The following is a 22,500-nucleotide window of genomic DNA, read 5'->3' as shown; positions in this document are numbered from 1 at the left end:
AGGGTTTAGAACACAGTTGCACGTTGAGGGTTATAAAGAGCATGGGAAAAGTAAACAGGACGTGACAAAATAGCAAGAAAATGGGGGGAAAAAACCTTCTGGAAGAAACACTTCTGACCTCATACTTGACATGGTTCATTTGCTTTACAGATCCCTGTGAATGAACTGTCGCTATGGAAACAAGAACACGAATATAAGCTGCGTTCACGCCGTGTCGTAATGACCGTATTTACGAGGTTCCGACTTGTAAAAAGCGCTCGCGTCCTCGTAGATCTCGAAATCGCGACGTGTAAACTAGGAATTTTCCGGACGCTCCGGTCGGAGCACCTGACCTCCGCAGCGTCGTGCGGAAACGCTCAAAACGGCGGCGGCTTCAGCAGTAAAATGTGCTTAAGTAGTTTACTAGATTTACAGTGCTGGAGGAACTCCCGTCAGAGCTGCTGTTCTAGAAAATGAATCGGCGCCCTCTGAGTCGAGCATTTCGAAAAGGGGTTCTTTAAAAGGTGCTTTGTTAATAAAGATAATGGTACTTGGCTTATTAACAACGTTCTAGTTTGGACGCTTTATGACCTGAAAACCACTTTAAAGCTTTTAAAGCGTCACTGCAGGAGGACAACTGAAGAACCCTTGTTCTTGTAGAATGTGTGCAGTGATGAGCTGTCTCTCTCTCTGTCTCTCTCTGTCTCTCTCTGTCTCTCTCTGTCTCTCTCTGTCTCTCTCTGTCTCTCTCTCTGTCTCTACAGATGAGTGGGCCGGCCGAACGCTGGACCATGTGAATGAGGAGAGCGGAGCGAGCGACTTCCTGTCAGAGTGAGAGAGGAGGTGAGAGGAGGAGGAGGTGAGAGAAGGAGGAGGTGAGAGGGAGGAATGGGCGTGGGGAAGAACTCCATCTGCAAATCCATGGACTCCAACACAGAGCCGAGCAAATATGAGGAGGAGAGCAAACACAGCGCCAACTTCTACCCCATCCCAGTGAGTCTCGGCGTGTCTGTGAGTGTGAGTCTCGGCGTGTCTGTGAGTGTGAGTCTCGGCGTGTCTGTGAGTGTGAGTCTCGGCGTGTCCATGTTCGCTGCCGGCTGCGAGACGTCTGGTTTCAGGGCCACATGCAAACAGCCACTTTATACAAATGACCTATAAAAGCTCTTCCATCTGGTATTTTTACATATTCAAATAAACACCCTTCAGGGTCAGGACTTTTCTCACACACACACACACACACACACACACACACACACACACACACACGGGCTGGGTTATATGACGATATACAGTCAGTTTTTTAAAAATAAAGAGTCCCTCCATTTTCACAGGTTCAAAAGTAATTGGACAAACGAACGACCATAAATATTCGGAATATTTTTAACTCTGTGATGCGAATCCTTTGCTGTGAATGACCGAAATCCGCAACTGCCTCAAAACTGTAACGTCGGTTAATCGAGCTTCGATTATTTACAGGTGACAACAATTGGAGAAGGCAGATCTTGAATAAAGCGTGTGTGTGCGCGTGTGTGTGTGTTCATGCTGTACCTAATCATTTGCATGTGTTTCCATAAGCTCAGCCTAGTCTCTTTCTACCTTTTTGACTTTCTACCGATGATTGATTGATTGATTTATTTATTAAAGAATGACTTTTTAACCATTTAGAGTTGCATTTAATGCTGTGGAACATCCATGAAAGAAGCTAGTTGCTGTTAGCGCTCGTGTTATAACCGCTATAAACAGTTCTTCCCGTCTCTCTCTCGCGCTCTCTCTCTCACTCGCTCTCTTTCTAAAAACTGCAAATTAGCCTATCATATTAGCTCTAAAATGTCTTTTTGGAATTGGATGTGCGTAATAAATTACTGTTTTAAGGACAAAATCCTGACAACTGTATTGAAATAAGACATCTGAACAATGTCCTGAGGCGTGGTAACGGTGGTAAAAGCGGAATATTTGACTCCGGTCCGTTGAGTTATTAGAAAACGAAGCACACCCGGGGTGTAGCTCTGCCTCACGTCGCGGCCGCATTACCACCTCGGGCTGTGCTTCATTTTCTGATCATTAAACGTGTGTGCGCACGTGTGTGTTTGACAGGTGGTGGTTAATGGAGTGTCCCCAACTCCTGGAGACCAGGACCGGGAGGACACTGAGCTCATGGCCATCTACACTAAAGAGAGACAAGCGACTGATAAAGTGAGCTGACTCTGATTTAATCTCTCTCTCTCTCTTTGTGTCTCTCCTCTGTGTGTGTGTCTCTCGCGCTCTCTCTCTCTCTCTCGGTCTCTCTCTGTGTGTCTTTCTCTGCCTGTGTGTGTCTCTGTCTTTCTCTCTCTCTCTCTCTCTCTCTCTCTCTCTCTCGGTCTCTCTCTGTGTGTCTTTCTCTGCCTGTGTGTGTCTCTGTCTTTCTCTCTCTCTCTCTCGGTCTCTCTCTGTGTGTCTTTCTCTGCCTGTGTGTGTCTCTCTCTCTCTCTCTCTCTCTCTCTCTCGGTCTCTCTCGGTGTCTGATATACTCTTCTCAGAAGTTCAGTAATTTGGTGGACTCTCATTAGACCGTGGTGAGCAGTGCATTTTGTAGAGTAAGCCTTTTCCAGTCGGAGACACCCGAACAAGGTCGTCTGCGTGGAGCAGAAATTGTCTCTTCTGTATTGTTTACGGTCATTTACCTCATTTATGGGTATCGCTTCCCGTCATTTACCCCTACGCCATTTTGTAAAAGTTGATCAAATGATCCCATGTTCCAAATTTTCAAATCGACAGAACACACGAATATAGATTCTCTTTGCTTGTCCTGGCGCGTGTGCTGGATGATTAGGCCGTGCAGGGTGTAATCAGTAGTGAGATTATTTACTCTTACTCAGGACACCGTGTTCCTAAGGAAGGCCTGTACGTTTGTGTTGATGATACAGCAGAAAACCTTCTCTAGCTCACACAGATGCCCTGCTAGTTGTTTGGGTCTGACTTTATTTCACTCGGGGAATATAAACCCGCGGTTCCAGAAATGAGGAAAGCAGCCGGCGTGGGGAACCGGGTCGAACAGCTTTAATAACTCTCTCTGCGTTTCTCACCTGATGCTGTCAGTGACTTCCATTCCGTTAAGGTCACCCTCCTGGCCACCGCCATACCAAACATACCAAGAATGCCCCGCCTACCACCATGAACACCCACCCACTCGAGCCCCGCCCACCACCATGAACACCATTCCATCCTTACCCCAATTCAGCATTTTATCCCCGTGTTCCTGTTAACGTCAATGTATATCACGTTGCATCACGTTATTAATTTTGCTGTATATTAGCATTTTTCTTTCTTTCTTTTTTTTTTTTGTATTACTATTTATTGTATTACTATTCTATTAGTTCCTACTTCTCTTGCTCTGTTGTCGTATGTTGCTTTGTCAGTACAAAGGCATCTTTTTTCATGCCAATAAAGCACACATTGAATTGGGGGGGTAGTAATTTTTACCGAGCTCATTTCATCTCTCTCTCGCGCTCTCTCTCGCTCTCTCTCGCTCTCGCTCTCGCTCTCTCCTCCTCTTATTCGTCTTTTAATTAAGAAGTGACAGGTTGGTGCTCCTGTAAACTCTTAATCTCCCTCCCTCTGGCCTCCTAACCCTCACCACATGCTTCTTAGTCATCATGACTCTGCACTTTTGCTTGCACGTGCAGCAGGGGGGAAAAAAAAAAGAAAAAAAAAGATGAAGGCTGGCAGATCATGTGAGCGTTGCAGGAAGTTTCTCCGTTTCTCCCTCCATCTCCGATTCAGTGCCTTGTAGTGCCCTTTAACCCCATTCACCACTTTCTCTTCGTTATTAAACATTAGCTCGAGGGATTAGTGGACCGTCAGAGCGCGAAGCCGTGATTTTTAGCAAGACAAAGTATGGCCTGACAATACAACACTGTTGTATTTATATATAAAGAGGGATTACAGATAATATAGGCATGATATAAAAATAATACTTGCTGTACTTTTTTATCTTCTGTTCACTAGTGCCGTGAACTTCTTTTCCTTTGTTTACAGTCGAGTGCGAACGTTTGCAGCCTCTTAGGACAAAAGGCCTTGACAGGGTGGTGTTTATTTATTTACCCCCCCATTATCATGTTGTAACAACATGCTATTAACATATTAATAGTGAAAATTAAACTGGCATCAACTCAAATAAATCTCTAAGCTTTTGTATCCCAAACACTAGCCTTTTTTTAAACTTAAATTATTTTTGTATTTATAGAACTTTTCATTTATTTATTTATTTTCCCCCCATTTCCTTCTCCCAGATGGGGGGTACAAACTTTTCCACTCAGCTTTACTTCTTTCTCTATCATCCAACCGCTTTCAAGCTAAGACTAAATTGTCCTTGAAGACTTGTCGAAACATGGACTGATGTGCATGTTCAAGAAGAAGCAGTGATGATGATAATTTGATAATGAACATGAATGTTGTGCTGTAGTCTTGATTTATCTCACGGTTTAGCCACAACTCTGTAAGAGAGAATTTTTTTGTGTGTGCGCGCACACTGACCTATAATCAGCCCCAAAAAACACCCGGTGATCTTTTCCTGAGAGCGGGGAGCGGTTACCATAGAAACGACTTTGCTGCAACATGTGTTTGTGTGTTCCCTCTCCACCAGAGTTCTTTATCGGGGACAGTGGACAGCGCAGACAGTACGGACGCCAGGAGAATGGACATGATCTACACCATAGAAGACACCCCGCCCTGGTATCTGTGCATCTTCCTAGGTTTACAGGTACACAAGCAGTGACATTACACACGACACCTTTGATGCATGATGCAAAATGAATTTTGACGCTCGGTTGACTCACTCGGGCGCTCGGTTGACTCACTCGGGCGCTCGGTTGACTCACTCGGGCGCTCGGTTGACTCACTCGGGCGCTCGGTTGACTCACTCGGGCGCTCGGTTGACTCACTTGGGCGCTCAGTTGAGACACTGAGCTGCTTGGTTGACTCACACAGTTACTCAGTTGACTCACTCAGGCACTCAACTGATTCACTTGGACATTTCATAGAGCCCTATGGACACTCGGTTGACTCACCTGGGTACTCGATCGACTCCCACAAACATTTACAAAAGACACTCAGACGCTTGATCGACCCACCCAGACACTGGCAAAAGGCTCGGTCACTCGATTGACTCACCCAGACTCTCATTCGACTCAGAATGACTCACTCAGACCCATGAAAGGCACTGGGGTGGATGTGCTACAGAACTGTGTGTGTGTGTGTGTGTGTGTGTGTGTGTGTGTGTGTGTGGACTACAGTATACTACTACAGCTTAGCTCGGTGTTATAATCACAGTGGCTGATTTTAGTAACTACATGCCCTGTTCTCTCTGTAATTTAAGACATGACTTGTTCACACACGCACACTGGCCTGTAATTGTTCTCATGTGTGTGTCTCCACAGCACTACCTAACGTGCTTCAGTGGGACGATCGCTGTGCCGTTCCTGCTGGCCGAAGCCATGTGTGTGGGATTCGACCAGTGGGCTACAAGTCAGCTCATCGGCACCATTTTCTTCTGCGTGGGCATCACCACACTGCTGCAGACCACCATCGGCTGCCGGTGAGGGAGTGTGTGTGTGTGGGGCTCTGACCTTAAAACTTTATTATAGACTATGGAACTTCTGGTGTGTGCGTGTGTGATGTTCATGGCCATGCGGGTATATATTGCGCTGTGTATTTTTACCATCTAGTTAATCTTTTTTTTTTTTTAGTGTGAAAGCTGACCGCACGTGTCTCTTTCATGTTTCCTAATGAGCCGAGAGTTTGAAAAGGTAGAGGAGGAAAAACGTTTCTACAACAACGCAGCAGCACGGATCAGTGCCTTCACGTGATTTCAATAAATACCAGGAGAACACCTGTGTGACAGCAGAGAAACACTCGCACTGCTGGGATTCGGAAAGATTTCTCTGCTCAAGCGAGTACGATGGGGGGATTCTGACCGAAACGAGAGAGAGAGAGATAACAGGAGGGAGGGAGAGAGAGAGTAGGTGAAGGGAATAAAGAATATACAGTGTGAAGATGAGAAGAGAGAAAATGGATAAAAATAAATCAGCACCTGCTTATACACACTTATTTTCTCTTCCTCTTTCTTTGTCAGTCTTGGTTCTCTCTCTCTCTCTCTCTCTCTCTCTCTCTCTCTCTCTCTCTCTCTCTCTCTCTCTCTCTCTCTGTGTGTGTCTGTGCCTCTTTCTCTTTGACTTTCTCTTACTCACTCACTCTATTTTCGTCTCTTGTCACTTTCTGTCTCTCTCACTCTCTATTTTTCAATTTGAAAATTGTCTCTAATATTCTCTCTCTCTCTCTCTCTCTCTCTCTCTCTCTCTCTCTCTCTCTCTCTCTCTCTCTCTCTCTCTGTGGCTTGGTCCTTCTCTTTTTCTGGCTGCCTCTGCCACCGTTTCTGTCTTTCATTCTTGCTTTCTCTTAGCCTATGTCTCCCCTTTTTTTTGTCTCTCTGCTGCTCAGTCTTTCCTTCAGTCTCTTCTCTCTCTCTCTGTCTTCTTCTTAACATCTTGTTCTCTCTCTTGAATGTCTTTCTGCCTCTCACTTTTTTGTCTCTCACTGTTTCTCTGTCTCTTTCTGTCTCGTTTTCTGTCATGTAATCCTAGCATCTCTCTCTCTCTCTCTCTCTCTCTCTCTCTCTCTCTCTCTCTCTCTCTTTCTCTGTAGCACTTCTATTTCAATGCATCTCTGATAATATTAGTTGGTCCCCCGCCGCCCCCCCCCCCCAAATGACACTGAGCTGAAGGCTGTCTGCTCTCACTCTCTCATGCAATGTTTAAACAGCCCTCGCTGTGTCTCAATGGCATCGCACCACCGCCCGTCCGCCCCCGTCTCGCGCATCCGCGCCAGGGCAAGGTCGAAACTATTTCGTAACGGAAAAAGGCAGTTTGTTCGGTGCGCTTCAAAATTGTTTTGTAGAGAGAGGTGCTGAAAATTTGGCACAAATCAGTTTCGGTAGAACGGTTCTACGAAGCGATCCCTAATTACACTCTGATGGGGTTTTTTTTTTTTTTTTTTTAATGTTTTTTTTTTTTTTTTTTTTTTAATAAAGCACAGCTTCCTGCTCGAGTCCAGACACGCGGGAGCTGAAGTAGAAGAGTCGTTAACGTGACGCACTAATCCCGGTTTAAAAACTTTAAAACCTACCCTGCGTCTGAAAGTAGGACGTGTTCACAAGTAGCGAGCGGGTCGAATAAAGCCGGGGTGCCAAAACTTTTCATCCTGGACAGTTGTGGCTTTATAGTGTTCTATCAGGTATATAGTACCCTGTATAGTGAGGTAACCGTGCAGTGATTTGATCTCACATGACCTCTGTTGACATCATACACGTCGCACATGTCGTCTCCATGGAAACGTAACTAAAGAGCACTGAAAAACCAGGAAGTAAGATAGGTGATGACTCGGCGTTCCCACTGAGATGACAATCCTGCCCTCTCTCTTGGAAAGTAAAGTGTGAGTCTGTGTGTGTGTGTGTGTGTGTGTGTGTGTGTGTGTGTGTGTGTGTGTGTGTGTGTGTGTGTGTGTGTGTGTGTGTGTGTGTGTGTGTGTGTGTGTGTGTGTGTGTGTGTGTGTACCTACAGCTGTGCACACACACACAAAGTCCATTCCTGATTCTGTTTCATCATCCAGAGTTAACAGATGAAGGTGCTTTACATCAAATGGCAGTTTTTAAATGAATTTTTTTGTCAAAAATGTAATAAATAAGCTGCTTACAGTGGCCCATTGGCAGTTTCTGGGATTTGAACCCACACCATTCTGAGTAGCGCAGTGATGAAGCTCAAGTCACAACAGCGCCATTGAAACATGGCCTTGCTGGTAGAGACACCTAGTGGTTCTGATATGGTACTGCAACTGTCGTTCTTTTATGCTTATCATGCAATCACAAAAAATACACACGCGCGCACACATCCCGCAAAAAAAGATGACAGAAGAGGATAAGTGTGTGTGGGATGAAGGAAGAGAGAAGGCCTCGGTGTGTCCATGGTGGTGTTCCTGCTGATGTCCTTGTAGGTTCATATTAATGACTGTCTGTGTGTGTCTGCCTTTTCAGACTTCCATTATTCCAAGCCAGTGCTTTTGCATTCCTCGCCCCAGCCAGAGCCATACTTTCTTTAGACAAATGGAAGTGTAATGCAACAGGTAATTGATATATAAAATACACACACACACACACACACACACACACACACACACACACGTACGTGTTCATGCAGTTCATTCTCCTGTATCCTTCCCTGCCGCAGATATTCCTCTGGTGAACGGCACTGAGCTCATGCACACGGAGCACATCTGGTACCCCAGGATAAGAGAGGTGAGACCAATCCACTCCAGCATTCAAAATGGAGGACGGTTAAAGTTGGTCGCTAGGCAACCAGGAAAGATGGACACATGGGACATAGCGTGATCTAGTTTCGATAACTGATGAGGTAGTTTTGGTTTGTAACGGGGTCTAAGGAGTTCAGACATTTCTGAAACACCGAGGAGAAAGAGAGAGACTTGTACTTGTGACAGAATGTAGAAAGAGAGAGAGAGAGAGTGAGAGTGTGTGTGTGTGTGTGTGTGTGTGTGAGAGAGAGAGAGAGAGAGAGGGAGTGAGAAGTGATTCATATTGATAAGGAAAGATGAGCGAGATACAGTGTGAATATGAGAAGAGAGAAAATGTATAAACACCTGCTTACACACACTCACACACACTCACACACCTTTCAGTTTTCTATCTGTGTCTGTTTTCTCATTTATTTTCTCTCCCTCTTTCTCTCGTCAGTCCTGGTTCTCTCTCTCTCTCTCTCTCCCCTTTTCTTTCTCTTTTCGTCTCTCCCACCGTCTCTCTCTTTCTGTCTGTCTTTTTCAGTCTCTCCCTTTCTTTCTCTCTGTCTGTGTATCTCTTTCTTTGTCCTCTCTGTCTTTCTGTCTTTCTTTCTTACTTTCTTTCTTTCTTCCTTTCTTTCTTTCTTTCTTCCTGTCTCTCTCACTCACTTATTTTGTCTCTGTCTCCTGTTGTCTCACTCTTTCTGTCTCTCTCACACGCACAGCCTTTGCGAACCCATATACAGTTTTTGGTAAGGCTTTTAGTTTGAAAGGCCCGCGGCCCCGTGCGCCGTCCTTTCAAACGTCCAGCTCCGTTAAACGCTTTCTTTCTGCGTCGAGTGGTTTCGCAACTGGATTTGCTAACAGTGTTTGGCTCCCGTGGTGAAACACGGGCTTTCCCACGGGTCAGTCGGAGCGAGCCGTATTCCATTACGCCGGTCGTGAAAGAGTCTGGAGGCGGCTTTAATCGACGATCCTTCCGTCCTCGGCTTCTTCCGTGTCTCTCTCTTCTCGCCTTATCTCCTCCACTCTCTTTCTCTCTCTTTCTCAAATACAATTTACTCACTGTGTACACACTGAGGCTAGACTCACTTTCTCCATGCCTCTCTGCCCCCCCCCCCCCTCCCTCTGTGTGCATGTGCGCGTGTAGATTCAAGGGGCCATAATCGTGTCCTCTCTGGTCGAGGTGTGTGTGGGAGCGCTGGGTCTCCCGGGTCTGTTGTTGAAGTACATCGGGCCCCTCACCATCACACCCACCGTGGCCCTGATCGGCCTCTCCGGCTTCCAAGCAGCAGGGGAGCGGGCGGGCAAACACTGGGGCATCGCTATGCTGTGAGTATCACATGTTCGTTCCCACACAGTACGATATGGAAGGAATAACACACTCTAGGACGCGTCGTTCTAGGAAAATAATCATCTATAATCGAAATAACACGACGAGACGGTGTTACCGTTACCATCCTGATGTTTTTAATGTTTTTTTTTTTGCTTAAAGATCACATTCCATAGTGTTTAATTTCCCATCTACAACGACTTTAAAAATATATACCGTGTATATAAACCTGTGTTGCTGTTTTAGAAAATGAATCTTTAACACTCAACCCTTCTGACCAATCAGAATCGAGAATTTGACAGCGTTGTGGTCAGCATATGATCCGAATACTGTGATCAGATCGTATCTAGGGCATTTTATTTTACCATCGAATTAGTCTTGCAAGCCAGACCTCTACAAGCACCCTGTATATGACAATTGTAGATTGGTGTGTTAAGAAGAGAGTGTGTGTGTGTGTGTGTGTGTGTGTGTGTGTGTGTGTGTTCTTCCCCAGGACGATTTTTCTGGTGCTGCTGTTTTCTCAGTACGCTCGCAACGTGCAGCTGCCACTTCCCATCTACAAAGCCAAGAAAGGCTGGACCTCCTACCGCCTCCAGCTCTTCAAGATGTTCCCCGTACGTCCTTCTGCCGTCAACACACACACACACACACACACACTAACTCCTTTCACTGACGGTGCATTAAAATATATTTAACTATTTCAATTCCTTTTGGAAGGACTCGTTTTTCAAAGCAGACCCCATCACACTGGATAAATATACCGAAATCAGCAATATACTGTAAACATGGAAGCACGAATTAACACCTATTAGAACCCGGGGTAGATCTACATATGGCAAAAGTAGCTCCATTTCCTTAACCCTTTACTGCACGGTGTTGCCGTATGGTAACAATGAATTTATCTCCAGTTTTTTTGATGGGCAATAATACAAAACTACTGTTTTCCTATTTAACTGGAGATAGGGGGGGCGTTAACTTTGACATAATATAAAAAAAAAAAAACCCATGGCATCACATGGCATGGTGAAGGTCATTCTGAGAGGGTTCTCAAAATTATATCTATTTTTATTACTTGAACAAATTCGAGCAATGCAAATGCATTAAAATGTTAATAAACACGGTAAAGTCGCGTGTCGGTGTTTATTAACGACGCGCGCCGTCGAAGCGTCGTTCCAAATCCGCTGTATATAAAACCGTGTAGAAAATAGGAAAAACGTGAAATGAAAACGAAGACGCAGGTCAGCTCTGGGGCGTGTCCCCGTCGTGAACGAACTCCGTCGAGTGTCTGGTTACAGGATTACGGTGGTCACTAGCATCCCGGTGGCACCAGATGGCAGACGCCGGAGCGTCTGATGAGCTCTTTGGCATGGGAGTAGGGTCACACCTGCGCCAGGCTCTGTAACGAACTCCTCATGCCAGGCTCGCTTTCCTGCGTTATCTAATCCGGCGTGGATATCCGAGCAACGCCGCTGACGCGGACGAGAAACCGGTTTTTAAAAATGTTTTATTTTATTGACATTACATGCCTAGACCGCGTATGTACAACACAATCGATTCCGATGGGTTTAGTTTTCTATAACGGCAGCTCTGACGGTAGTGCAGGGTTGTATATTAACACGCTCGTTCTAATACGTCTCCGTTTCTATAGTGACCGCTCGTTCACGGGGACTTGTATAGCAAACGCGCGACAAATCCGCCGTGTTGAAGGTTTCTGTAAAGGAGACGTTTATTTAACGTTTATGGAAAATTTAGCCTAAATTAGCTTTTTTTTTTTTTAAAAAAAAAAAAGAAAAAACCCAGCTTTTTTAATGTATAAATATTCAGATGTTTCAACAGCGCTAGTGTGTAAGCGTGTCTGACATTTTGTGCGATCGTGAGTGTGACGTCTGTCTCTATCTCTGTAGATCATCATGGCGATCCTGGTCTCCTGGTTTCTGTGTTTCATCTTCACTGTGACGGACGTGTTTCCTCCAGAGAAGGATCAGTACGGCTACTACGCCCGCACAGACGCCAGGCAGGGCATCCTGGCAGCCGCGCCCTGGTTTAAAGTTCCCTACCCCTGTGAGCGAGCCTATTCTAGCAAATGACGGTCGAGATTTTAAACAATTGAACGTAAATGTGTCATTTTAAAATGAGTGGGTTCAGGGATACATTGCGTACGTTATGCCAGAATATTACACACGTGCGTCTATGTAATTGTGAAATTGAACGTAAAACGGATCGATGTGTTGTTTTTGGTTTGTTTGTTTGTTTGTTTGTTTATTTATTTATTTATTTATTTATTTTAATCGTAGTTCAGTGGGGGTTGCCGACGGTAACCGCAGCCGGGGTGATCGGGATGATGAGTGCCGTGGTGGCCAGCATCATCGAGTCTATCGGAGATTATTACGCCTGTGCACGGCTGTCCTGTGCCCCGCCTCCTCCTGTACACGCTATAAACAGGTAACACACACACACACACACACACACACACACACACACTAATGTCCTTATGTTGTAAGTGTTTAGGATTAAAGCGTTTCCATATGTACATCAAGGCGTATGTATACGTATATCCATATGTATATTCCATATGCACACATTAAGGTGTTTCTTACTTTTTTAAATGTATTTATTCTGTGTGTTATTTGACACTGTAAAGCACTTTAAGCCGCATGGTCGTCTTTTCTCATTTCTGTCTCAGGGGGATTTTTGTCGAAGGCCTGTCCTGTGTGCTGGACGGTTTGTTCGGGACAGGAAACGGTTCCACGTCTTCCAGTCCAAACATCGGTGTTCTGGGGATCACGAAGGTATCTCGACGCTGTAATAAGCAGGAAGTGAACGTGTATAAAAGAGAGGATGTTTGTGATTGGCTGATGTATGTGTGTGTGTGTGGTGTGATTGGTGCAGGTGGGCAGTAGGCGGGTGATACAGTACGGAGCGTTGCTGATGCTGATGCTCGGCACCGTCGGGAAGTTCAGCGCTCTCTTCGCGTCTCTCCCGGACCCCGTGCTCGGCGCGCTCTTCTGCACGCTCTTCGGGATGATCACGGCCGTGGGTTTGTCCAACCTGCAGTTCGTCGACCTCAACTCCTCACGCAACCTCTTCGTCCTCGGCTTCTCCATCTTCTTCGGGCTGGTCCTCCCCAACTACCTCAGGGGAAACCCTCTCGTCACTGGTGAGAGCGCGCGTACACACACACACACACACACACACACACACACACACACACACAGACATGCCAGTACTCTCCTTAAGACCTGTGTTTCTCAACTCAAACCATCTACAGTTATTACCACTGCTCTGTTTTGATTCGGCTTGAGTTTGAGTGTGCTGTTGACACCCTCCTGTCTTCCGTTCACTCGTGCACAGGTATCGTGGAGATCGATCAGGTGCTGAACGTTCTGCTGACCACGGCCATGTTCGTCGGCGGTTCCGTAGCCTTCGTTCTGGACAACACTATTCCCGGTGAGTATGCTCTGCGTTCAGTGTTACCGTTCTCCTCCGTGGGTATAACACTATGCAAATTCAACGCCTTCCTGTTTGCGTGTGCGCAGGCACCCCGGAGGAGCGAGGGATCCGTAAGCTGAAGCGCGGCTCCGGTTCCGGCACGTCCGAGCTGAAAGGGATGCGATCCTACGATCTGCCGTTTGGCATGGACTTCCTGAGGCGCCACCGCATCTTCCAGTACCTGCCCATCAGCCCTACGTTCAGCGGTTACCAGTGTAACAGACTGGGCGGAGCCTGTCGGGGCCGGGGCAGCATACGAGGAGAGGAGGGCGTGGCTGTGAGGACGGAGGCGGGAGAAAGCAGAGTGTAGTGTAGAGAGCGTGTTTTCCCTGCACTTACCATCGCGCTGTTATTAAAGCTCTCGACGAGCTCGTGTGTGTGTGTGTGTAGGTTAGAGCTCGTGCTAGTCTATTTTTCTCACCTGTGAACTCTCTCTCACACACACACACACACACACACACACACACACACACTTTTAATCTGCAGTATAAAAACCTTTTCATATTATGTGATGGGACACTATTGTTTCAAGACGTGGAAGTCGTGGAAACCTTCCACCAGGGGGCGACCATCTTAGGACGTCTTCAAGACCGAGAGATGGAAATTGACTAGTCAGGAAGCAAAACAAAAAAAAAATACCCACACAGCATGATTTTCTTTTTCCTTAGCAAACCTGCTGAGAAATGTCGTTTTGTGCGTTTTAGATTTAGACTTGACGCAATACACGTTACATTTCTACGAATACACGACGTGTCCTCAAAACGTTGCCGTTCGTCCAGGGTGTTTTTTGTTGGTTTTTTTTTCTTCTTTTTTTTCATTTTAAGCGTAACACGGAAGCTACAAGACTAAAAAAAAAAAAAAAAAAGTAGTTTTCCGTTCGGCTAGGTTTGAGCTACGTGAGCTGTCGCTTGCTAAACGCAAAACAGTTGTGATTTATGCGAGAGTTTGCGAGAAACGCGCGCGCACACGCACACTTTTTAAACCAATTCCTCAGTCTTCAGTCTTGTAACCTGATATTCACCTGGGCTGAGCCTTTAGCATTTCCACTGACCTAAAACCCTCTCTGCTGTCTGTGTGTCTGGTTTCGCCGAGGTTCCATTTCCGGCGCGAAGTCTTGCCAACTTTGAATTGTTCTACAAAATATTAGCGCAGGTTTAAGTTTACTCGGTTATTTTTCTGTGCTTGTTAGACAGGACATGTGCAGTGCCAGTAATGTTTTGGAGCATGTTGATAATGCATGGGTGGGGGAGAGGGGGCAATGATTCACTTACCCCAAATGTAGTCGAGTAGCTAAGGCATGTTTTAGTATCTGATGTTTATTTCTTTACTATTGCATGGGAGCAATGAGAAGTTAATAGGTTTTATTTTTTTTTATTCTTTTCCTTTTTTTTTTTTTTTTTTTTTTAATTGGCTTGTTGATTGTTCATTCCTGCTGAACGTGATGTCTAACCTCGTTAATCTTCAAGCTTTTCAGAATCGCTGCTAAATCACGAGAGAATATTTCGAATTAAAAATACAGTATTCTCACCCCACCGCAAGCCCTATATTCCATTCTATTCTATTCTATTCTATTCTATTCTATTCTAGACAGACTGAAATCTTCTCCATAGGCAGAGCGAAGTTCTTCGTGGTCATCCAGTGAAGCTTTGTTCATGTTTATAGATAACAGGAAGTCCCGCTGTGTCCTGAAGCGTGTCTGTAAAGAACGGGACGTGATTTGAGAACAGATTTTTCTGTGAGATAGACGTCCGTCAGCATTAGTAGCTCTAGTTTCGGGGGCGGGGAGAACTAAAAAAAGCAAACATCAGACACCAAACATGTCTTGGTTGATTGACTGCATCGGGGCGATTATTATTATTATTATTATTATTATTATTATTATTATATTTTTTTCCTGAATTGTTCCTTCAAAACAAAGCAAAAGCACTTAAGTCCTGATCTGTCTGATGTTGTTCTGTTGAAAGATGCCAGTTTTATCTACACTATTAGGAGCTTTGACACTCGCAGTACAATGTGTTTTTTCTTGCCTGATTGGTTTTCACACTATAGACGTTGTTCATATTATTATTATTATTATTATTATTATTTTCCTCGTTGTGTTTCTTTACACAAAGGTCGTCACGTTCAAACAAGCGGCGATTTTAAAATCTGAACGGTCAGCTCGGCCGCCGCGACGCGGTATCGGACTAACGGCGTCGTGAAAGCAGCTTAACGGGTACGGGGGTCCGCGTCATCGAAGCACGAGGAACCGAACCGCTCGAACGTTTCCTCGTTAATTTCACCAAAAGATTCAAATCCAAAAACGCGACTAGAGACGGCCACGTAGACCGGAGCGTACACGTTTTGCGCCTTTATTTATTTATTTATGGTAGTCAGGGCTTTGGCTGGAAAACGCCCACGCAAACAGAAGGGGGGGGGGGGGGGGGGACCAAGAAAACGCTCTGGGTGGAAATTTACGCGCGAGAGGTGACGTACTGGAACGTTTGCGACTTTACACTTTTACAGCTGAACTGGTGCTTGATGTAAAAGGTCATTCCACGTGTCGTGATGATTCAGCTGTTACTCTCTCTGTTTATTTACCTTTTGTTTTACCAGGCTCTCTCGCCACTGGATAAACTTGCCATTCAATTCGTATCGTTTGGTTTCGTTTGTGTTTTTGTTTTAAATCTCGTGTTTTCATTGGATGCACTCGTCTTACTTTCGGTTCACCGAGCAATTTTTATCCCAAATTTCTGGAGCTGCACCACCAAGGATTAAACGAACCAGAGTCTGAAGCTAATCGCGGATTTGTTCATCCGAGCTTGGCTTTAACTCGGGTTGCGAACTCGATTTCGTAAACGGGAAGTGAACTCTTTCGCCTTAACTTTGAAGAAATCCTCAAACCGGCCAATCAGAATCCATTCTTTTGAGGAACGTGTGCGCTTTATGCAGTCGGTCCGATAAATACGGAGAATTTAAACCTCATCAGCTGCTAAAACGAATCCTTAACCGAACCCGTACGTTTTATCCTTGAAGCAGTAGACGCACAGGATTAAACACGGTCGAAAGTCCGATGCGACTTGATTATCCGATCTCGATCTTGCGTCGGTGCAGCCCGGAGACTGTTTTTACATTTCCTCAGCCGGTCTTCGTGCCAGTATTAGGGACGTTAACGGATTCTGTGCAGGAGACGGAGCGAAGTTCGAACCTAATGTTTACTACAAGTATGGCAAAGTGAACTACAGCACTATAAATATCACTGCAATAAAAAAAAAAGAAAGAAAAGGCCTGAGAAAGGGGCAATGTCTTGAAACTTGTGTAGAGTTATTTGGATGTTTTTAGTTCTATAGTGAACCCGTTATAAAACTAGAGTCGGGGCGACTCTATGGATGGGACGTCTGACAGGACAAAAACAGCAGTGTTGTATTTTTACTCGTAAGCAATTTATCACACGCAGGTGGAAGGTACTTAAGAAGCTGTCTTTTTTTCCCCCTCCTTTTTGGGGGTGGGGGCTACAATTGAGTTATAAGATTTATACTTGACCCGAGTATAATTAACAACTAATCACATTTCTGTGGGAAATCCCAAACTGTTTTACTCCTCCTACGTTATGAATCTCAAAAGATTATGATTCCCACCCCCCACTTTTGCTGGAATGTTTGTCCAATCGCGCTTCAGTCATATTTTAACTCTAAATTTTATTCATCAAATCCCAAATCCACACCAGTTTATAAATACAGAAATTAGTTTTCATAAGAAATGAAGACGTTAAACGAGATTCCGTAGCTATATAACGTTTGTAGCTTTTCAATACAGATCACATTAAGTTTTTTATTTAAAAAAAAAATATCGTAAATGTGACGCCAAAAACAAGAAGTTGTCATTTTGTCTTGGTGAGATTTCCACCGTAAGATTTTGATCCGAGTTCTACTTATTATTCCAGTCGTTGTAATCCGATCGTCTCAGTGTACTTCCACATCATTTCTGATTTCCTTAAAGCGTTTATTTCTTAAAAATTGTTCTGCTTGCTGTAATTTCAGTTGGATAATTACTTAAAGTTAGTGGCTGTCTGTGGGGGGGTTAAATGTTAAAACATCTTAAATGTTCTGTACAGAAATATCAGATGTCTTGCTACATATTTTTCAAGATGTTTCCACTTTGCGAAGGAAATTCTGGTCGCTTTCTTCCTTTTTTTTTTTTTTTTTTTTTTTGCGCACAGTGAACACGTGATTTTTTGTGGGCGGAGTTAAACATAACACTATAACGCTTCTGGCCCTGTTTATAACGTGAAACCGTTTCTCGTGTGAAGTATAGCTGTGAAACACCAACGTTTTGTGTCAGCCTGAGCACCACATGTTCACCGTGTCCTCTCTTTCATTCTTCAAACGTCTTGAGTTTTTAAAAAAAAAACGTTTGTAAACCGCTCTCGGATGCCGAATACGACTCGAACGGGCCTTCTTGCTAAGACCTCTCGCTTCCTCCCGATCCAGATCCCGATGTTTGCTGTGGTACGGTAACGCTGGCTCCGGTTGACGCCCGTGCGGATTTTTAAATTGGCAGATCGCGAAAATAAATTTTCAGCGTTAATATAACGCGTAAAACGGAAGCCTCAGATTTGACCTCGATGTCAAAGGTGAAAGGTCGTGAGGGGTCTTCGTAAGACGATCACTGAGAGTATGATTTCAAAGATAAAATCCCTTCAGTTATTTTGAAGGAGAATCTATCTGAAGAATATACTATTGTCTATCTGAAGTGTTTGATATCTTTCTTTCTTTCAGTTTTTTTGTTTGTTGGTTTGTGTTTTTTTTTGTTTTTTTTTTTGTTTTTTTTACACATGATTTTTTTGTTTTTAAATGTTTTTACAGATAAAGACGTGTTTGTAGAGATCACGTGTATAAACGTAAATATTATAATACCATGCTGCGAAGCGCACCATTTTTGTTACACTTTTATTTAAGTGGAATGAAAAAAAAAAAAGTTTTGTTTTCTTTTCTATTTTATTCTTTGCCTCTTTTTTTGAAAGTTTTTAGAATAGCTACTTTTGTTAGCTAGAACATTTCTTCACAATGTATTTTTCTAACATTGCTTCCAGTTTGATGTCGAGTCAATCGCAGAATAAAACTAAGAGCGTCTTAGTGAGATACTCTATGATAAATATATGGATATACTGATTATATTGAGTAGAGTACGGCGTGTGCTTTACTCCTGGACCAGGCTTTGTGAATACTAATTGTAGCGACTGATTTATTCCTTGCTCCTAAAATGATTTAAAAAGATGTTACACAATGAACTCTTGTGTGCTGCATTTATTTCTTCAAAATTCCCAGTGCTGATGAGTAACCGGTCCGGACCGGATTTCAGGAGTTTCTTTTGTGATCGTTGCGGCAAAAAACGCTCGGTTCTGCTGCGGATTTTTTTCAAAATTTGTGATTCAAGTTGCGGAGCTTTTTTTTAATTTTTTTTTTGTGGAAAATGACGAAATTGCGCTCTCTCTCACCGTGATGTCGGTTGGTAAACGAGACCTTTTTAGCTGTACTCGTGTTCGTTTTGGCTAAACGATGACGTCACATGACGTGTTTCGGCCAATATCTGTTAAATCTTCAGTCGTTTAAAAACAGTAACAGTTTACAGTTTAACCGAGTAACGGTTTGGGGGGAGGGGCAAGAAAAAACCTTTCGTTCACGCCAGGAACTTTCGAATGGAAAGGAGTATGAAAAAGAAGCAGAAATAGAACTTAAAGCTGGCACGATGCTACTTTTTCTTTTCCGATACCAATACGGAAAACTTCAGCGTAAGCAGGTCTCCAGAACCTGGCCATGGATTTTTCTTTAAAAACTAATAAAGCTTTTAAATGATTATTATTTTTGTCATTGTTAACCGAATCTTTACATTTTTTTTTTAAATACAGGAAACAAATACATAGCAAAAAAAAAACAAAAACGAGAACTTATACTTATGAGAAGTATAACTGCAATAAAAATACATTCTAAGCAAAAATCCGGTCAAGTCTTATATGTAAATATTTCTACTTCCAAAAAAAAAAAAACCTTTTCTAAAAGAAACTTTTTATTTTATTTTTTTACATTTTTTGTTACTTTTTTTTTTTCTCTGAATCCAGTCTACCATTATTATTTTTTTGCTATCAGCCCAATATTAATGAATGAATGAATACTCTGATATAAATGAATATGTTCCACTTTATTAGGTACACCTCCCTCATACCAAGCAAGAGTCATGAAGAAATGAGCGATTCCAACAGGAAGATCGACTTCTTTCAAGCATAAGTATTGGCTCCCTTCGTGCAAAATAACTTCTGGGAGATTTTTATTTATTCATTTATTTTATCAGGGGAGGGGAACTCTTTTACCTGCTGGTGTATACGTTGTTTCATTCACCTTGAAGCACACAATACGAAGTCCACTAAGTAAGGGATTAAACTGTGTGTGTGCTGTTAAAGGAAAATAATAAACAGCAGCATGGAGTGATGAAGCGGAGTTACTCCTAACATCCAGAAGCGGTTTATTTTCCGACATCGTAGCTCGTCCTGAAGTGGTTTATTCCTCTTATACCGCAGCAATTTTCCAACGATTCCAATTTTTCCACTAAATACATGTCATATTTTTTATCCGTTTGTAGATACACTTAATATTGTGGAATATCTGTGTGTAAAACAAGTTTGTCACCGTTCTAACTCCCTCACCAGCCTCAATTTTTTTTTTTTCTTACTTCCCCTCCCCTGTCTCTCCAATGTTCGTGAGGAACCACAAAGTGTAAACTCCTCTGTCCTGAAGACTTCCACGTGAAGGAAAACTAGCCGTTACAAAACACTGACACTGGAGACTCCTTCCAAAAATTTTCAACAAACATCTCCTTACACAAAATGTCATATCAAAGATTTTCCTTTGTGAAATGACACTTTAAAAAAAAAAAATAAATAAAAATAAATAAATCTGAGACTAGTTGTTACTATAGAAACTATCATATGAAAATGAGCATGTTTAAGATAATCCTGTGATTTTCAGCTGCGATGCTGTCAGAGAAAATGAATCAATGTGTTATGACCAATCTGAATCCAGAATTTAACAGCGCTGTGGTTGGAAAACAATTAAACCGACGCTTAGGACGAGAGTGTCCCCATAAGAGACCGCCAGACTCCTGTAGGACATTTAGAGAACCACCAATTATATTCCGAATCAGTCACAGGACCCTTGTTAATCTATTAGGACCTGTTTTAAAACACAAACTCCCATTACTACCCATTATAAAGCATTACACACTCCCTGAGAACCGACTGGAACCGTGTCAGCGTCTGACTCCTGACCGTGACCGTCTGCTTCAACACGATTAAAGCAGTAGCTGTGTGTGTTAGCGTGTCGGAGCTGCCAGGGTTAATGGACTGAATCCAAAATGGCTTCCAGTTGGGTGTGTGTAGTCAGGGCTTGATGTGAGGGGAAGGTCAGGGGATGTCCTGGGTAAAAAAACAAAACAGATAATAATAATGTAAAAAATGACAAAAGTTCTTCTTGTAAATCCGCCTTTCCTCTTTGTCTCTCCTCTTCGGTTATAAAATCTAAGATTTGGTTATAAAGTCTAATCTATTTGTTAACAATATCCCAAGCGAACACAACAAGCAGATCTCCTGTGAGGAATTACAGCAAATATCTTACTAGTTAATTACACATTAATTACGCCGGTATATCAATACCGCTAGCTAGCTAACTGGTTCATGTGACTTAACAGTCGAAAGCTGAACAAGGTGGTGTAATAACTGCACAACAAACATCATATGTGCTTTAAGAATGAGATTGTAATCCTTTCCCAAAATGTAGGCTAATACATGTGTAATTAGTTTAAAAATTAAAAAAAAAAGCTACTGAAATAATTAATTTAATAATAATTAAAAGGTTGAGGTGTATTAATTAGTTATTTGAATTCATGGGCTTTTTTCAGTAAACAAAAACACCTGCTCCATTGAATCCATTGAACCAACCAGCTGGCTATTGTTTACGGGATTCCCTCATTAATTATTCATACGGCGGCGCGATCAAAGAGGCAATAAAGCTGCCCGCTGATTGGCTGAACTGGGATTCCCTCATTCATTATTGTTCTGTGAACAAAGAGGAGTTTAAAAGGCGCGCGCGGATTGGCTGGTGGGCAGCGCACGAGGGCAGAAACAATAGAGGGCGGGGTATGTGGGGGGTGTGTAGGGGTGATGGTCGTAGTGGTGGTGGTGGGGCTCCTCCTGTGACGACCGTCAGGAATCACGTCACTGATTCGACTCTTTTGAATCCTTTTGATTCGTCACGCCGGAAATACTTACCCAAACGGGTTCCTGCTCCAGATTGTCACTCTGTGTGTATAAGACTGTACAAGATCTTAAATATCTAACTCTAGTCTGTGAACACGTTTTTTAATATAGGTCAAGACTGGTAATAAGACACGACCAGGTTAAAGGCTATAGAACATTAGTTAAATATAGTAACGTTGTTTATAAAATAATAGCAAATACTTTATACGAATACTACGAATTATTACTGGTTATATTAGTTTACACTTATTGGACATGTATAAATCTAATCTAGTCTTAGATTCTGGTGTAAAGACGGATTCATTTCCAGGGAAACATGCAATTGCATATCACACTACTTCCTTTCTGTTTATTCTGGTCACATTATCACGACTGCTTTATTTATTTATTTATTTATTTATTTACTTCCTCTGTAACACAGGCAGCTGTAAGGCTTTCATTTCCTCATGAGGGATTAATAAAAGTTTATCTCGTCTTACCTTACTGTGTCTTGTCTTATTTTATCTTGTCTTGTCTTACTCCATCTTGTCTTGTCTGTCTTATTTTGTCTTGTATTACTGAACAGAGTTCCTCCATCACTCTCTATCGCTCTCCCATATTAAATGACAAAATTCCAATGTAAAAAAATGTAAAAAATAATAATTAAAAAAGTATTAAATATTATCATTATTAATATAATAATTATAATAATAATATAATATAAATATTAAATATATTATGATATAGATTTCATGATATATAATATAATTAGAACATAAATACTATTCAAATATTAAAACAGCCTACTTAAAAGACTCAAAACCGACTTAAGATTCGGACACACGTGTGAACCGATTCATGTGTTCGCCTCGCTTAAGGGAGTCGTTTATTTAAAAAAAAAAGAAAAAAGAAGAAGAGCCGATTCGTTCTGGAATCGCCCATCACGACTCTCTGTCTCGCGCTCTCACACACACGCACGCGCGCACATACACTGCCCCATACACAACACCAGCCTGATTGTGCGGACGGTGCGGTTGAGTCGGGCTCGCGCTCGGCTAGGAAACACTCGTTCGGGTCTGACACGGAACAGCAATCAGGCCGGAAGTGCGCT

The 22,500-nt window shown here is 43.1% G+C and overlaps 2 protein-coding genes across 6 annotated transcripts in view; both read left to right on the top strand.

Annotated features, from left to right (window-relative positions):
• Positions 1-18,392, top strand: part of slc23a2 (solute carrier family 23 member 2) — a 29,297-nt gene extending 10,905 nt beyond the window's left edge. For all 3 annotated transcript variants that reach the window (XM_017468140.3, XM_017468141.3, XM_047155395.2), the window contains exons 2-15: positions 744-972; positions 2,074-2,172; positions 4,604-4,720; positions 5,397-5,554; positions 8,045-8,133; positions 8,238-8,305; positions 9,452-9,633; positions 10,128-10,248; positions 11,539-11,695; positions 11,929-12,076; positions 12,318-12,423; positions 12,524-12,791; positions 12,986-13,081; positions 13,171-18,392. In XM_017468140.3, coding sequence (XP_017323629.1) covers positions 868-972; positions 2,074-2,172; positions 4,604-4,720; positions 5,397-5,554; positions 8,045-8,133; positions 8,238-8,305; positions 9,452-9,633; positions 10,128-10,248; positions 11,539-11,695; positions 11,929-12,076; positions 12,318-12,423; positions 12,524-12,791; positions 12,986-13,081; positions 13,171-13,433 — 1,977 coding nt within the window. In that variant the 5' untranslated portion in view covers positions 744-867 and the 3' untranslated portion in view covers positions 13,434-18,392. The remainder of the gene's footprint in view (positions 1-743; positions 973-2,073; positions 2,173-4,603; positions 4,721-5,396; positions 5,555-8,044; positions 8,134-8,237; positions 8,306-9,451; positions 9,634-10,127; positions 10,249-11,538; positions 11,696-11,928; positions 12,077-12,317; positions 12,424-12,523; positions 12,792-12,985; positions 13,082-13,170) is intronic.
• Positions 18,393-22,324: 3,932 nt separating this feature from the next.
• Positions 22,325-22,500, top strand: part of rassf2a (Ras association domain family member 2a) — a 16,259-nt gene continuing 16,083 nt past the window's right edge. For 2 of the 3 annotated variants that reach the window (XM_017468142.3, XM_017468144.3), the window contains exon 1: positions 22,327-22,500. This exon is cut by the window's right edge. The gene's annotated coding sequence lies outside the window, so the exon portion shown is untranslated. The other variant, XM_053680081.1, reaches the window with a different exon arrangement.

This window comes from Ictalurus punctatus, chromosome 5, assembly GCF_001660625.3.
Source record: "Ictalurus punctatus breed USDA103 chromosome 5, Coco_2.0, whole genome shotgun sequence".
NCBI classification, from domain to species: domain Eukaryota; kingdom Metazoa; phylum Chordata; class Actinopteri; order Siluriformes; family Ictaluridae; genus Ictalurus; species Ictalurus punctatus.
This window is presented reverse-complemented; position numbering and strand designations above follow the sequence as displayed.